The sequence below is a fragment of the Ammodytes marinus genome, assembly GCF_949987685.1.
Source record: "Ammodytes marinus genome assembly, chromosome: 16".
Classification (NCBI taxonomy): domain Eukaryota; kingdom Metazoa; phylum Chordata; class Actinopteri; order Uranoscopiformes; family Ammodytidae; genus Ammodytes; species Ammodytes marinus.
In genome coordinates, this window is record NC_137220.1 from 20944898 (window position 1) to 20961249 (window position 16352).

The window sequence follows — 16352 nt, forward strand, 5'->3', positions numbered from 1 at the left end:
AAACACTTTAACTTTTTATTGGCTTCGTTTTGACTGCAGGATGAGTTTTGTTGCTTAAATAAAAGAATTGTTCCTGAGACCTCCTCATCTGCCTCAAACTGCGTCTTCTTTCATCAACCTGCTACCAACGCCGTTTTTCTGAGTAAAGGCAGAAAGATTAACAGCACCATGTTACAAAACTATACGTAAAACCCCTCCATGCTGGGCTGATGGGTTGAGCCAAGCCGAGAAAGCACATGTGTATGGAAAAACAAGTGGCCCCTTCATTAAGTACACCTGTACAATCTAATGAAATTCAATGCAAGAAAAAATTGAGTTTTTGTTGACCCTGTCAGAGAGGTGCTAATTCTGCTTCGTAATTAGTTTATTATTACTGGACCGCGTTCAACTGAAATGTGTTTCTAGTACTTTGTCCACCCCACGTAGAAACATGAGTGGAGGAAGATTATTATAAACACATTTCAATCTTAATTTATACAGGTGCACCTAATAAAGTGGCCCTCTAATGTATTCTGTACTTCAACTCAGAGGTACAAGCCTATGGACATAAAAAAAGTCAGTTTTGTTTTGAACTGCAATGAATTTAATGACAATCCGACAGGTTTCTTCTCCTTAGTGGAGAGGCTTGGGCAGAATAGGATTGTGGGTATCGTATTATTTAGAGGCGTTTGCGAAAACCTGGTGACCACTTGTGCATAATTTAGAGGAGCATTAGGGATGTCTGTGAAGGAAAACTTCACTCAAATAGGAATATATTTCAGTCTGGACCAACGTGGTGGAATGACCAGTTTATGGCTGAAAGATGTGTAAATATACATAAGAAGAAAATATTACTAAGACACTACCAACACACTGCTTCCTGTTCGCTGTCCTTGTTATCTTTCCCCCTGAAAAGGCCTCAGTCAGTGCTATGTGATGACTACAGGTTCCCTACGGTTCTTTTGAAACACTGAGTGACACAACAGTCGTGCACCAGCCCAGCTATCTACTACCGTCAATTCTATCCATTTCCAAGTGCGGCATGGTGTTTTAGTTTGGCCCGAGCAGCAGTGAATGGCTACTAATGACGCAGCAGCAGCAGCAGCGGCAGGGGGATAGCAGCAGTCTGGCGCTTCCTGTCACTGTCTTGCACCATCTTTACGTCGGGGTTTCTCTCTCTCTAGCTCAGTGTGAGCAGGGAGCAGAAATGGGTCATCATACCGTCGCCGTCGTTTGGCTGCCCTCGCTAAAGGCCTGCGGAGTCTGGCAGCAAAGGGGCTGGTGCGCCAACATTCTAGAAGTCAAAGCCTTGGAAACTACTCTGTGGCCTCCAGGGAAGCAGCCTTTTGTTTTGTTAGACTCTAACAGGTCGCATGAATACTCTCTCTCTCTCTCCCCCTTCTGCGCCCTGCACTTCTCAGCTACCCTACTCTCTCCCCCTGGGCACCGTCCCAGCAGGGCCAGGGCCATTGTGACTTCTCCCTTCTTAGTTACTCTCCTACTCTCTCTCTCTCCTTCTGTGTTTGCTCTTACACACACACACACACACACACAGACATACACGCAGACACACAAGCAGACACACACACACACTTACACAGACACAGACACACACACACACACACACACACACAAACACACACACACACACACACACACACACACACACACACACACACACACACACACACACACACACACACAGACACACACACACACACACACAGAATCCATCTATCTCCCGTGAAACACCCCCACTAAATCCTTGGCAGCAGACAGTGACCACCCTCTTTTCTTTCCTGTCCCCCCCACCCCCCTCTTCAGCAACCCCTTCTCAAATTCAAGATCAACTGGCTATGACATCATGTCTGGTTGTCGGGGGTAACGAGACAGCCTGTACGTGACTTCTATAAGGGCTGAAACTCTGTTTGGTTCCTTCCATCTCCCCTCTCTTTTCCTGCCCCTCTCGTTGGGATCTTGTTTAGCTGGTTGCAGTGTCTAACATCGGACACTAGAGGGCATGTGGAGCCCACTGTGTGTCAGTGACAGGCTCTCCAGCTTGTCCTTCAGTCACCACATACACACTTCTGACATTCTCTTTGTCTTGTAATCTATCACTCTTTAAGTGGATCATTAATCTCTGTGAGACATTTTTTTCTGAGCGCCACATGCAAACAATTAATGCTGTGTGTTTTGGTTCTGCCTTTGAAAGTAAAACCATACTTCAGACGTTATGTTTCACTTAAGCATTGAACATCAAGGAGCTGCTTAAGAAAAGCACATATGGACACGTTACATGGCCAAAAGTATGTAGACACCCCTGTCCATATACGTTTATTACTTTTAGATGTAGGGTATTCATGGTTTGGTCGAGGCCTTTTTTGGCTCCAATAAAGAGAAGTGTTAATGCTGCAGGCAGCATTCAATGATATTTTAGACAATAATGGGAAAGGCCTTCTGTCAATCAACCTGTCAGTCCTTCTCTGCACACAGCCAGGTCTGTGAAAAATGTTTTACTCAGTTTGCTGTGGAAAAAAACGTGTCTGCCTTGCAAAGAGCCCTGACCTCAACCCCATCCAAAAACCTTTGGGATAAAATGTTACTCTGACAGTGAGTCAGGCCTTACTGCCCAACATCAGTGCCCGGCCTCGCTATAATGCTCTTGTGGTTGAAAAGAAAGCAAATCCCTGCAGCAAGCCTCCAAATGTGGTGGAAAGCTTGAAACCAGAGAAGTGGAGGCTGTTACGCGGGTATGTCGCCTATTGGCCATGGTTTTGGAACAAGATGTTCGGCATTTGAAGATGGCTGCAATGTTCAGGTGTCCACATGCTTTTGGCTACGTAGTCTTGTATAGTGTAAGTTGTGTACAACATAGCAGGATTAAAAAGAATCATTTCAGACTGAATGTACATTAGTAACAAAGAGGGCAATGGGAAGAAGAAGAATAAGAAAAAAAGTCAGGATAAGGAATGGGGCAAATGGAAAGAGAGAAAAAGTCAAAAGAAAGGGAGGGCAGAGAAACAAGGGAGTCAGCCGAGTAGATTCAGATGGTTTCCATGTGTGGAGGAGCGGAGCTGAGCTGAGCTGGCTCCAGGTGGGTGTGGTTGGACACTAATGAGAAAAGTACTGTGGTAATGGAGGAGGCATATGAACGAGGCGCGGAGTGGTGAAGGGAAGGAACGGAGAAGGTGAAAGAGGGAGAGAGTACAAGGCAGAGACGGAGAGATTTAATGAGAGGGAGGGAGGGAGGAGGAGAGCAGATCGGAGCGGGACAAAGCTAAAAAAGAGAGAGTGGAAAAAAGGCAAGGAAAGGGGGGGGTTGGCAAGGAGAGGTAGGGAGGATAAGGGAGTGAGAAAGGCAGCGAGAGAGAGAAGGCCCCGCTGCCTGAAGGGTATTCTCCATATGTGCCAAATAAACAGTTGAGCGCATATGGTAAACCATACACGTACAGTCAAATGCAGATGTACAAATACACACATCGGTGGTGTGAAAGAAGAGAGGCGGAGGAGACCCGGCAGCAGCAGCAGGTTTCAGGGAGTGAGGGAATAAGAAATATTTTGGCGCTCATCCACGCAGTTAATACGTTTCCTGAGTTTGACCGGTAATCACAGTCAAAACAGACAAAGTTTCCTCCTCACTTTCACACACACACACACACACACACACACACACACACACACACACACACACACACACACACACACACACACACACACACACACACACACACACACACACACACACACACACACACACACACACACACACACACACACACACACACACAGGAAGCTGTCCGCAGCTAACTCTTACCTGTGTCTGCTGCGGGATGTTCAGAAAGTTGTTGTCCCGTGATCCGATGCCGACAAACCTGTTGGGAGCTGTGGCGCCTGGCGTGGAGTATGCTAGGGAGAGAGAAGACAAACAAGAGACGACATCAGCGCACGCACAGAGACAGGGAGAAACTTCCAACATCCTATAAAACTCAAAGCTCAAAATGAGATGATTGAAACCACTCTCTTTCACCGAGGAAACAAGAGTTGTGTCATTCCGCAAATGTCAAACTACAACTTCTTATTGCACACAGTAAACCTACTGGAATTGCTGTTTTCTAATTCTAATAAATGACTTGAGCTTGATTGAATTGACTATAGTAAGTACTGCTATATTTCATTGAGGTCATCAAAACTCCACAGAGAGAGGCCTGCCAAAATCTGGTATGCAAAACTTGGATCTCGAGTGATTAAATCCCGTTGATGAACTCCGTTGGAAGTGATTGAGCGCACCAGAATCCTGACATTGAGGATCAGTCAGGGTGGGTTTTAAAGCCCACTGGCATCAAAGCCTCTGACAAATTTAGGGCAGTTTGAGGTACCCCACAGACTCCAGCAGTGTGTGGACCTTGTGTGCATATGTGAGTCTGTTTTGCGTGCAGCTAAGGGAAGAAGGACACGATAGGATAGAGACAGAGAGGAAGAGAATCTGGACATACACAACACGTGTGTGTGTTTCTAGGAACTGGAATAACATACATAAGACATAAAAGACACTGGACTGGGGGGAGTAAAATGCAACAATACAATTTAAGGAAAGCTATACGGACAAAAACAGTGCTCCATCCAGTGCCCCTCCAATCACAGGTGAGGAAGACAAATGTGTTGTGAGAGAAGCCCTGTGGTTGTGCCGACGTTACTGCTTCACCTTAAAACACACACACACACCCTATTCTGCCGAACAATCAACAAACAAAAAACCCCACCAAAATAGCTTAAATCAACTCCAGTACAAATAAAATGTATCCACCAAAGTTCCAATTTTGACAGGAATGTTTTGGAGTCCATGTAAATTAACTGCCCTAAATTTGCGCTCTTCACAAGTAAATACTCTATCAATATTAATAAAACATATCCTTAGGTCTCTGTTTTGGTTGCAAGGTTTGCTAACGAGGCCAGCAAAGAGGAGGAAAGGAAGCTTAACTCTAGAGAAAAACTGGGTTGGTGGATCCACACACCAGACAACACGGAATGGGGCTCAATATGTTCAGCCAGTCAAACTGATAGGGGCCCTAATACGGAACCCTGATGAGCACCAGAGAAGTCCATTTTACGAAAGTTACACATCTTGACCTACTCTACTGAACTCCACAGTATATATCCTGTGTGGGTCTCCATAGCCTCTCCAAAGGGTAAAGGGAGGTGAGATGTTGGAATACACAGGAACATTGATGGCAAGAAGTCGGAGGACGAACAATGGCGGAGGTCTTTTTCATTGAAGCAGGTTGGGGGTTTTCAGATTTAGTTTTTTTGTTGTTGGTTTTGAGAACGGTCTCTGCAGGGGTTTTCACTTACACGGAGATGTGGGCGAGGAGAGTCCGCCGTCAGGGGGCGTGCTGTTGGGTTTAGAGTCGGGCATGGGGAGGGGCACTGGGCGGGCCACTGGGGGAGGTGGAGGCAGCAAGAAGGAGCCTGGCATTTTGCTCTGGCCGCTCCCGTTTGGCTGCAGACAACACAAATAGGGTCAAGGAGGGCGACATGCGACAAGCCGCAGACACGGAATGAAAAAAGGACGTAGCTAGGGAAGGCCAGGTCCCAAAAAAATATCCATGGGGGGGAGGGGGAGGCGATGGTGGTAAGGGAGGGAACGGAGGCGGGAGGGAAACAACAACCAAAGGAATGATGTATGTGGACGGCATCTTTTTATGGAGGTGTGAAAAATAATAGGTTTGATTAGGAGTGGGAGCCAGTGCCTGTGGTGAGAGGCTCCACATAGGGGTGGGTGGTCCGTGGTGGGTGAAGGAGGTGTGGAGGAGGAAAGTGAACAAATCATTGACTGGGATCGTCCAGAAGATGGCAAGAAATCAAAAAAACCATGGGAGAATAGTACTCGTCTACACAAACACAACACCACCAAACGATACCAGCACCAAAAACAACCAAACTCCAACTAAAATTGTAAAAAAAAAAAAAAACAGCTAGAGATGAAAACAGAAACACGGTGACACAACACAGGACGGGTATGCTTGACGGAGGTGTGCCGTGACTCTCGTGCGGATGGTTTTAACTTCTTAGGGGGTTGGGTGGAGCAAAAAAAAAAAGAGGGGGGAGGAGTGGGATAATCGGGGTCTGAAACAGCAAACGGCAAAATGACATTGACAAGACAATACAAAGATTTGAAGACTGACTGAATAAACAAATGTCTAGTGTGTTCAATTGTGTTGCTGTGGGGTGTATTTCTGTGCGTTTTTCTATACTGTATGTAAAACACACACCAACACAGAATAAGCTTCTGGCATGCATTGTCCTCTTAAAGTAATGATATCATATAATTAATTCATACAATTATTTATTCAATAATTATAGTTATACCGCATTGAAGAGCAACGCAAACAAATGTGCGGAATACAATAACAGATTTGTGAAGTGATTTCATAATTTTCAAAGTTGAGTATATAGCAAAGATGTATTTTACTTATTAAATTGTTTTAAAAGAAATGTTCTTCATTCAGGTTTTCAAATTCACATAATTGAAGTGTCCAATATTCAAAAATCTCTCTTGAAGTTGATCACATCCTAAGTGAGGATCAATCAAGACTGAAAATATGGATCAGACCCAGCTGTCCTATCAGATAACATTCTGTCAGTAACATGATCCAAGAAGAGATCATGTCCAGTGACTGGAATATTAAAGAAAAATAATAAAAAGGGAACTCAAACCACTTAAATAATGACAGTTTGTTTTAAAAGTAAAATAGTCCAATGCTATGGAATCTGTGGTATTTTAATTTGCAACACCAAGGATTCAGTAGTTTAAACCAAAAAAAAATTCTTCCGTAATTCTTTATTTTATTTTTTATTTTAATTGTACACTTCTGTATCTTTCTGCTCTGACATGTAAAGCGTTGTAACAGGAAATTGTTTTTTCAAAATTCTAATTATTATTCAATTATTATTTATTTATACATGGCACCTTTTTTAAGGTGTCTGTCAGCAAGCCTTACCTGTCCAGAGGCCTGCCCTGAGCCATCGGCACAGACGAACTGCACAAATTCCTTCAGGGGGTCCTGTCCAGGGTGGTGGTGGTAGCGGATGGTTGGGTGGGTGAAGTAGGGGCTAGACTGCTGGATGATGGAGGGAGACGGGAAGTGCAGGGCCGAGGCTGAAGCACGGGGACTCCCTGCCAACAGAGACATTTGTATTGAAGGAAAACAAGCAGAGGCAGATGTAGAGAGCGAGAACAAGACATAAACCTACAAATGTTGAGAGATGGAAAATATGTATTAAATGTTTGAACAAAGCAGTGAAGTTTAAACCTGGTTTTAGAATGTCGTACATGAAAGGAATGTTGTTATTCCAACAAAAGCTGATTTCAAGTTAATAGCCATTATGGGCATTGCTCGTGATGTTTTATGATCACTCCATTAAAGCTATACCGTTTTTATGGAGGAGATTTCCACACACTTTGCTTTTCAAATGTGCACACTCAACCCGAGACTACATAACAATTGAAGTCAACACCATTCAGACTCAGACACCAACGCAAAACATTGCACACACCTGAATGTGCACAGACTCAATAGATTCAAGCATTGGATTTTTCAAATGGGATTGGAGGAGCTTGAAAAAAAAAGCGAAAGCACAAAGAGACCAAAGAGAGTCTTAATGCCTGCACGCCTGGGTTCTGTTTGAAGGGTGTGATTCATTGCTGTTGATGCTATTTGGCATCCACGGATAGAAGAGCTGTTTTTTTTTATCTGAGTAATTTTGTTTCTCTCTCAGAACTAATTCTGTACGTTCACACTGTATGTCTAAGTTGATATTTTTTCTGTTAATGGGATTTGGAGCCTCATATCTGATGATGATGTGTGTGTGTGTGTGTGTGTGTGTGTGTGTGTGTGTGTGTGTGTGTGTGTGTGTGTGTGTGAGAGAGAGCTTGTGTGTGTATATGTGTAAACGACAGGTGCGAGGATGAAAAATGCATCAGCATTTGGCTGCTAATAAGTTTATAGGGCAACTAGGCATTCCGGTTTTTGTTCTACAAGATAGGAACATGGGTGAACCTTGGACAAAACTGAATTGAATATACGTGTGATGTCTGAGAGGGGAGCTGGTTGGTTGAGCTCTATAAGCAAACACAAAGCCCCCTCTGTTAGACCTATATCCATTACTAAATCTCCTTGATTTGTATTAAAAGCCTGTTCTCCTCTTAGCTGTGCCAGTCTGACACCCACCACCCCATCCAATCCAGGCCCCCCAGCTGCCCACGTTGGGCTGCCAACACTACACTCTTTGGTGCTTGTATCTTATACATTGTGTATGTGTGAGCGAAGTTGGTCTGTGAGTGCCAAACCCACTGTATTACCCCCCAGACAAGGGCCTATGCCTATGGGCCCAGCAACACCTATTCTCCCATGCCAGGCTGCCTTGCTCCCCAGTAGAGCTCTCTCTCCCTGCCTCTATTAGCCCCCTACTAATCCCATTAGAGCCTGGGTGAAGGCCAAACACTATGGGGGTATGATGCCGGGTGTTGGATGGGGAGGGGTGGGGGGCAGGATCAGAGAGAATCCCTTCACCCCTACCCTCTCTCTCTCTCTCTCCCTCTCTTTCTACTTGTTTCCTACCCTATTATGTGTGATGCACACCTCACCCCAGCAACCCTGTCACATGAACTCCAGCACCGCCCACCGTTTGCCAAATGTGTTTGTTTGAATAGATTTAAAAACAGGATTGTATTGTTTCTGTAAAAATACAACATTGATTGACATTAATGCATTTTAATAAACCCCAAGCGTCAGTGTTGACATCTGTGTGGTAAAGTGTGCATTCGTACTACTACCGTGGAGGGGCGAGAGCAAAATGCTTCAACCGTTTATCCCTCACTTCACTTATTTGGTTCATTTTTGATTTATTCTTTTTTATTCTATTTATTGGTTAGCATTGTTGAGTTTGAGCAGTTTTTCTTCATGCGCTCCAGTTTTTAAATTGCACTAAGTTGTGTTTGTGTGTAAGTGCGAATGAAGGTCCATTTGTAATTGAGTATGGCTAATTGACGGGTATACATTTAGTTTTCAAAGTCACTGGCCCTGGATAAGTAGTAGGGCACTAGTACCTCTGGTTTAGAACCACTGCTGTAGAGGGAGGATGGCTGAGTGAGGCTGGAGTGACAAACACTACTGAAACCACCTCCTCACACCACCACTGTGGGCGGCTAGCCCCAGCACACTCCTCAATCCCACTTCTCCAACCCCTAAATCCTCTTGGATCTTGTGTTCCACACATTAAAATAACAACTATGATGATGTGGTAAGCACTGTCACGCCAGCATGGGAACCGCTCCAGGTTGTGCATTGTCAGAGTTTGTGTAAAAAAGAAACAAATCACAACTGTATAAATCACAACTTCTGGCCACAAAGAGGGTGGGGGTATGTGTGACTTTGTTAGCATGAACATGTATGTGTACGTGTGGACTTCGGATTTGCTGTAGCTACATCTCAAAAAGGCAGAAGGTCTGTCAAAAACCACAGAGGAGGGTTTAATGACATGGTGGTCAACCTCATTGCTTCACATCTGCTTGGTGGCTTACAAAGCCTTTGATGTAGCCTAGCTACAGAACTAAAGCACATGGGTAATTATCTCCAGTGAGCTCCTTCACTTGAGAATTCACAGGCGTGCACTTTCTAGAAAGAGGAGAAAGTCTCTTTTTCATTCTGTGCCGATGTGATAAAAGATGATTTATTGTCGGAGCCCGTTCAGCTCTGTCTGATTATCAGATCTTATCATGAGCTGCGTGTCTCAGCCTGGTGGAGGATAAGAGGTTCACACAGCAACTCAGACTCACCGCCTTATTACGTGCCCTTGAATGTACAAACAAAGACATCCACATTGAGCGATTAAGTTCTCCCTCTGCCAAGAAAAACAAGTCAATCAGTATTTGTAAAGTCAAGTAGAAAATAGTAAAATAAATAAAATAAATAAAATAAAATGTTGTACCCAATGGGGTGAGGATTGAGTTTGAACTGTTAAATGGACCGGACCAGCCTGCTTGGGGTCATGGGGCATAAAACCTTTGCTGGGGCCCCACTCCTCTCCTCACCCTTTGTGAGAGGTGTACAGTATAGCATTCTTATTCTGGAAAATACAAAGTTATAGGATTTTAGATATATGCACCATGTAAGAATACAAGATTGTGATACAGAGATGGGGAGTAAGGACCCACTTTAAGGCCCTGACCATGTCGGTTGATATTGTGCTTTAATGGTGCATGTTAACATATTCCCAGCAACTGCCCAACAGTGGCCTAATGAAGCCAATGCCAAGATTAAGGGTCTCCAGTCATTTAGTATTGTACTTGCACAAAGATAGGGATTTGACAAGAGACAGGTGCTGCTGATGACATCAGTAGTATAACATCATCTGGGTTATTTGATTAACAATGGAAAGTGAACTCCATGTGCCAATGATGCACCGTTAATAGTAGGTGTAGAGCCAAATGGTATGATTAACATCACTTCCAATTTTTACCCAAGGGATTCCACAATTCAAAATGTAATATTGCTGTTCAGTCATTACTTATTTTTTTATATATATTTTTTTATTTATGTTATGAAATTGCAAAGTATTTACAATCTAATTAAATAGACATACAATCTTATATTTCAACTAACAATTTATGATTATAAATAGTGTGTTTGAAGTTGGTTTGGCTGCATTTAGGACAGTTAACACATGTCCAACATCTATATATGTTTATTCCGTCTTTTAGAGAATACCTTACGGCTTCATTTTATGCAAGTGTCAGAAATTGTGTCAAGCGTCAGAGCGTGAAAAGACAAGACAGGAAGTCAATGAATCAAGGACGTATACCAAAATAAGAGCATGTACTGTCAGCCTTACAACCAACTGAAAAGATGTGCTAGAGTAGGCAGCAACAACACCCTGGTCTTCTTCTTCCACTCTTAAGACGACAAAATGATATACCAAGATATATACAACCACCAACCATCCACCAGACAGACCCAGAAAAGTCACACACCACACCCAGACTCCCAAGAAGCTCAGTCAACAGGTTGACCTGAACCCTATACAAGGTCAGAAGGGGAAGAAGAGGAGGCAGAGGTGCCCGCCAATTGTAAAAAAAAAATCCCAGCCACTCCATTATCCCAAAGTCAACGCTCCCACTTCTGCTCCATGGGGGGGTTGGGAGGGGGAGTGGGGCCCTGAAGAAGTGGGGGGGTGGGTAGGAGGAGATATGGTGAGGGGTTGGGAGAGGATCAGGGGCTGGGTTGGTCTCACCTGGTCTCACTCCTGCCAGCATGGGCAGTGGGTGGTGGGTGAACGCCATGCGGGGGGACCTCGTCTGGGAGGACAGGGCGCTGAAATCGAATTTCCCCGGCTTCCTATGAGAACTAGGCGATGAGAGTCCTGGCAAAAAAGGGGATCAACAAAAATGGCAGAACAGAGACGAGGTTTTAATCAAACATGGCTGCTTTTCTTACTTTGACTCTACTTTAAAAAAATTAAGAAAAATAAACTTATCACTTTTTCTAATTTGATTGCAAAGAATCGAATGATTATGATTGAATTAAAATCAATGGACTGATCGTTTGATTCATTCATTGATTTGTTGATTGGCTTAACATACAGATGGGTTTCTCACAATCTGTCTGTCCAATGCTCTACACGTTGTGTACAGTCAGCGGCCTGCACCATGTTTAGCCAGACGGAGGGGGGCGGGGGGAGGGCAGGGTCCATGTTTGGAAGCAGCAGCGGGGTCAGAGCAAAGGGGAGGTGACCGGGGAAAGAGGGGAGGCGTTGGGGAGGTCGGGAGGCTAGGGGGCTAGCGTCAAGAGAGAGGAGAGCTGGGAAATGCAATGGCGGACTTACTATGGTTGCCACTGGTGTGTATGAACAACACAGCAAAGTCCTGCTCACTGGGTTTGCTCACAGGGCATACCATTGAAATCAATTCAAAGATGTCTCCTCTTTGAGACCTGACAAATCCCCAAACCACAATGATATCAGAGCTATAGGAACACTGTTAAGAAACGAGCCAAGCAACCTACATACTGCACTTGTCAGGATGCCTCTGTAGCATGAATGGAATCCTGGATGGTCTCATTTCTAGGGCAGACTGTGCTTTTCAAGCCAAAGCCAGCATGAGCTACGCGCCTACATATAGCTTCAGATGAGCATGCCAAAACATACATCAGGGTCCTCTGATGTAGTGCCCTTCTGCGTATCTGACCGTCAGGTATTACATACTGCGGCCTTAAGACAGTCAATATTTCATAAAGAAGTGCTTCCTGAGCTCTCTCTCACACACACACCCACACGGCTGGCGAGCACCGGGCAAACTGCCCAGTGAACGCTGGATGGGAGAGCGGAAGACAAATGGAAGCCAGAGAGGAGCGGTGACGGCATGGCCGACACACATAGACAAACATGTTAAAGTGTCCCCCTCTGTCTATAAATGTCGGCTGAGGTTAAAGGACTGCATGAAATATCCCTCAGTTTGGTAAAAACGGGCACACTAAGTATAGGCCGGGCTCACCAGCGGACCAGAAACATGGCCAAAAGTGTGAGAGCTACAGAAGAAAGAGGTTCTCTTCTGTGATCAAGGCCTTGTGTGGCGGGCACTGAGGGAATTTATTTTGATGTATGGTAGTCCAAAGGCACAATTTAGATCTTTCAGGGTTTGAGGACCAGTGCCAAATGGGGTATCTGACCTCTGCCGGTAACCGCAATGTTGAATATATACGCTGGAATAAAACTTTGGATAGAAGAATCCATAAAACGGAGAATAATGAGGAAGTAGAAGTACAGAGAAGTACATCAGTGTGGACACACAGACCTCATTACTTTTCTCTGGAACAGACTGGACTCTTGTCTTGTTTGCTCCAGATTTGGTTGAAAGAATACAATGATAAACAACCTCGGCGAGCAAGAGCCCCATAAACTGCTGAACGACACAATATTCACACATATAAAACAAACACACTCAAATAAAGACGTGGGTAATTTCAACATGGCCCAAAGAGACGAGGAAATAGATTTTATGAGCAAAGCGTATAAAGTCTAACAGAGCAGATTTCTGAAAAGCTTTTCTTTTAATGCCACACTGGGAAATGTTTTATCACTATTTACCCACAATGGTCATTGGCAGCATGGGCGCAGCTGTGCGTGTGTGGGCACCGTTAAGTATAGAAAAGAAGGTGGGCGCCGCCACTTATGTTCAGCGAGGCACATCAGGTGGGAGGAGCGGATATATAAGCAGAGTGAGAAATATTTTTTATTTATGGGTAGAAAGAAGGAGAACAAAAAGGTTACGCATGAATAAAAAAATGTAAGATTTGTATAACAACCATGGAGGCCTACGGGCACACAAGGTTCAGAGTGCACAGGGTAGAGTGAAGCCAGATGTTTTTAAAACCAATTTTACAGGAGAGCTAAAAGTAATAATGTTTTTTTTACGGTGCAAACATTATACGTTGCTTTTATTTCCATGTGTATTTGAAAAAAAGGAGATTAAAAGATTCACTTTGTAGAGAGACTATTCAACCCATAGGGCGGGTTGTATGTCTTTTCCAGAGGGAAGGAGTGAGAATGTTGTTATGCGTTATATATTTGGCTAAAATATCAGTGATGTAGCATTGCAGATCATTGACGATCATAATGGTGTTTTTCGCAAAGCACTGAGTCAAGGCCTAGTCAAAAAAGAAACAAAAGTGGAGTAGAAAAAACAGCTGAACACTCTAAAACAAAAAAAAAGCATTCATAAAAAGTTTCAAGGACATAAAAAGTACAAACTATTTGCTACAGTCAGCAGAACATTAGTGGCGTAGGCTTTGTCATCCATCTGGCACTGATAGTTTACTTCCGATGGCGTGTTTAGAATGTTGCTTGGTAATATATTAAGACCTATTTAATTCATTGCACGCGGAGCGAACCTGCTGCTGCTGCAATGCACATTTTCTAAGGATCCACTAGTGGTGGTAAGCAGCACTCTTTTAACACAGCTTTATAGCTTCGTTTAACTCCATTTTGGTTTTCCGGCCCTGCAAACTCTTACTGCTTTTGGTTAACTCTCACCACTCTCCCCAATGCAGTTTACAGCAAAATTAGAGCTAAAAAGAGAGTCAATGGTGGACTTACATACATCGGTTGGAAATAAACAGCAAAAAAAAATTAAGTATACTACTATTTACTATTTTTATATGACTTTTTACCATTGCAACAGCAGGTCAGTCAGTATCTCAATCATGAAGCACGCTGTAACATGTTGTGAGTGTGACTGGACAGAACTTGTGATTTCATCGGTGAGGTTATAAAGCAAATTGTGACACAAAACAACGCTAAAAGACAGAGTCCGGGCAGAATTGTTTCTACTAGCATTTGGGTTTCCTTGCCAACACTGTTAAAAAACAGACACACCAAAACCCTAGCTTGTTGTGGGTACAGTGCATCCCTGCAATGAAGCTGTGTTTGGCTCCGGTTCCCCTGTGGTATACGTACAGGGGATGACTGCGTGCCACCACAGTACAACTGCAATTATAACCAGCTTATTAAGTCTAAACAGCCTTAAATTATACATATTGTTTTTTTAGTCTCTGATATTCCCCCAATTAGTTGGTATCTTGCTGGAATATCTGGTACTGCGTGGCTTTCTCAGTGAGGAGCAGCAAATGAGGCCCAGATGCCCAATGAAAGCTTTGTCTGATAAAGCTAACAGAAGTTACTCTGATCTCTCCCTTAATCTGTGTTTATGTGTATGTGTGTGTGTGTGTGTGTGTGTGTGTGGGTGTGTGTGTGTGTGTATGAGCCTACACACACACACACACACACACACACACACACACACACACACACACACACACACACACACAAACAAACACAGTTGTTTGTTCTACATTATTTCTGTGTCCTGCTCCTGGCACACTGCACGAGCAGACTGGCAGCCAATTGCTCCCATGACCCTCTGGTCTTGCCGCGCTAACAAGCTGGCGACCAAACAAACCCCCGAACTGTCACCGAACTGGTCCACTAGCATGTGCACCAAACACAAACACACACACACACACACACACACACACACACACACACACACACACACACACACACACACACACACACACAGGTGTAAGCAAAGAAAAAAAAAGTACATTAACAGAGTTGTGCTGAAAACCTTGCACATCATTAGCACACTCACAAACACTGAGGTACCGGTAATATCCTTCAGGCAAAGCAAGGACACATCAACAACACCACAGCCATGTCACAGTTTTTCGAGGCCATAACAGCAAATAATTAGCCCTGAATTCTCTGTGATAGCACAAATACTTGGAAAGCCAGCCCCTTATTGAACAAAGTTGATAGCGGGTTTTCTTTCCTCACACCACTGAGCAGCAGGAGCAAGCAGGGAAAGAGAGGGAGAGAACGATGGAGCAGAGCAGAGCGGGAGACGGCAGACTCAATGATGAATTACATGATCACCTGCTACGCCTCAGAGCTTTCCATTCAGGTAAGAGGCTCACCTGCGGAGCGGGGCAGAGGCGGAGGGCATTCAACAATCCCCCTCCCTCCCTCCCTCCATCTTTCCTCCATCCCTCCGCCCCTCCTCTCTTCTCCTCATCCCTCACTCCCCAACACCACCACCATCACCATCGCTGGAACAGATGTCTGCTGTAACCCAGTAGCTCCCTTCGCTGTAGACACATGGAGGCGCCATCTGGACCGGAACGCTGCTCCTCTCCAGATTGGTGGAGTGTGTGTGTGTGCTTATGTGTGTGTGTGTGTGTGTGTGTGTGTGAATGTAAATCAGAGAAAGAGCTTATATTTAGTTGTGCGTGCATGTGTATGTGTGTGTGTGTGTGTGTGTGTGTGCTATTTGTAAACGTGCGTGTTAGTGAGTAAGCATGTCTCGGAGACAGAAGGTGCCTTGTGCATTGATGATGACACACACCTGAGTGCCTGTAGTGGTGTTTGTTTGGGCCGTGTGTTGTTTTTTTCCTGCAATGTGTCTGTCTTTCAAAAGGCGGGTTTGAATTGGGGCCTATACTGCAGGTGGGACGCCACTCAAAACAGCGCTGTTCAAACAAACCGGGCTGGGTGAAGCGGCTAATGCTGCAAACTCAACACACACACACACATACACACACATAGACCCCTTATCTGCGTCATTCATCGTTCACTTTCTCTCTCTCAGGGGGGGGGCCTCTACAACAAAATTGCAACAGACAGAGCACTCAGCTGTACGTCTCTGACAAATTCACAGCACTTTGGAATCTGGGTTTGTATGCATGTGGCGTGTCACAACAATGTGGTACGTGGATATGATAATGCACATAATTACACGTTCACACAAGTGGATATTGTTTTGT

The 16352-nt window shown here is 44.4% G+C and overlaps 1 protein-coding gene across 6 annotated transcripts in view; it reads right to left on the reverse strand.

Annotated features, from left to right (window-relative positions):
- nfixb (nuclear factor I/Xb) overlaps positions 1–16352 on the reverse strand; it is a 138158-nt gene that overhangs the window by 7214 nt on the left and 114592 nt on the right. For 5 of the 6 annotated variants that reach the window (XM_080043746.1, XM_080043749.1, XM_080043747.1 and 2 more), the window contains 2 exons: positions 6978–7153; positions 3794–3885 (listed from right to left, as the gene is read on the reverse strand). In XM_080043746.1, the coding sequence (XP_079899872.1) occupies positions 3814–3885; positions 6978–7153 (248 nt within the window). In that variant the 3' untranslated portion in view covers positions 3794–3813. Of the gene's footprint in view, positions 1–3793; positions 3886–6977; positions 7154–11268; positions 11398–16352 lie in introns of all 6 variants that reach the window. The other variant, XM_080043751.1, reaches the window with a different exon arrangement.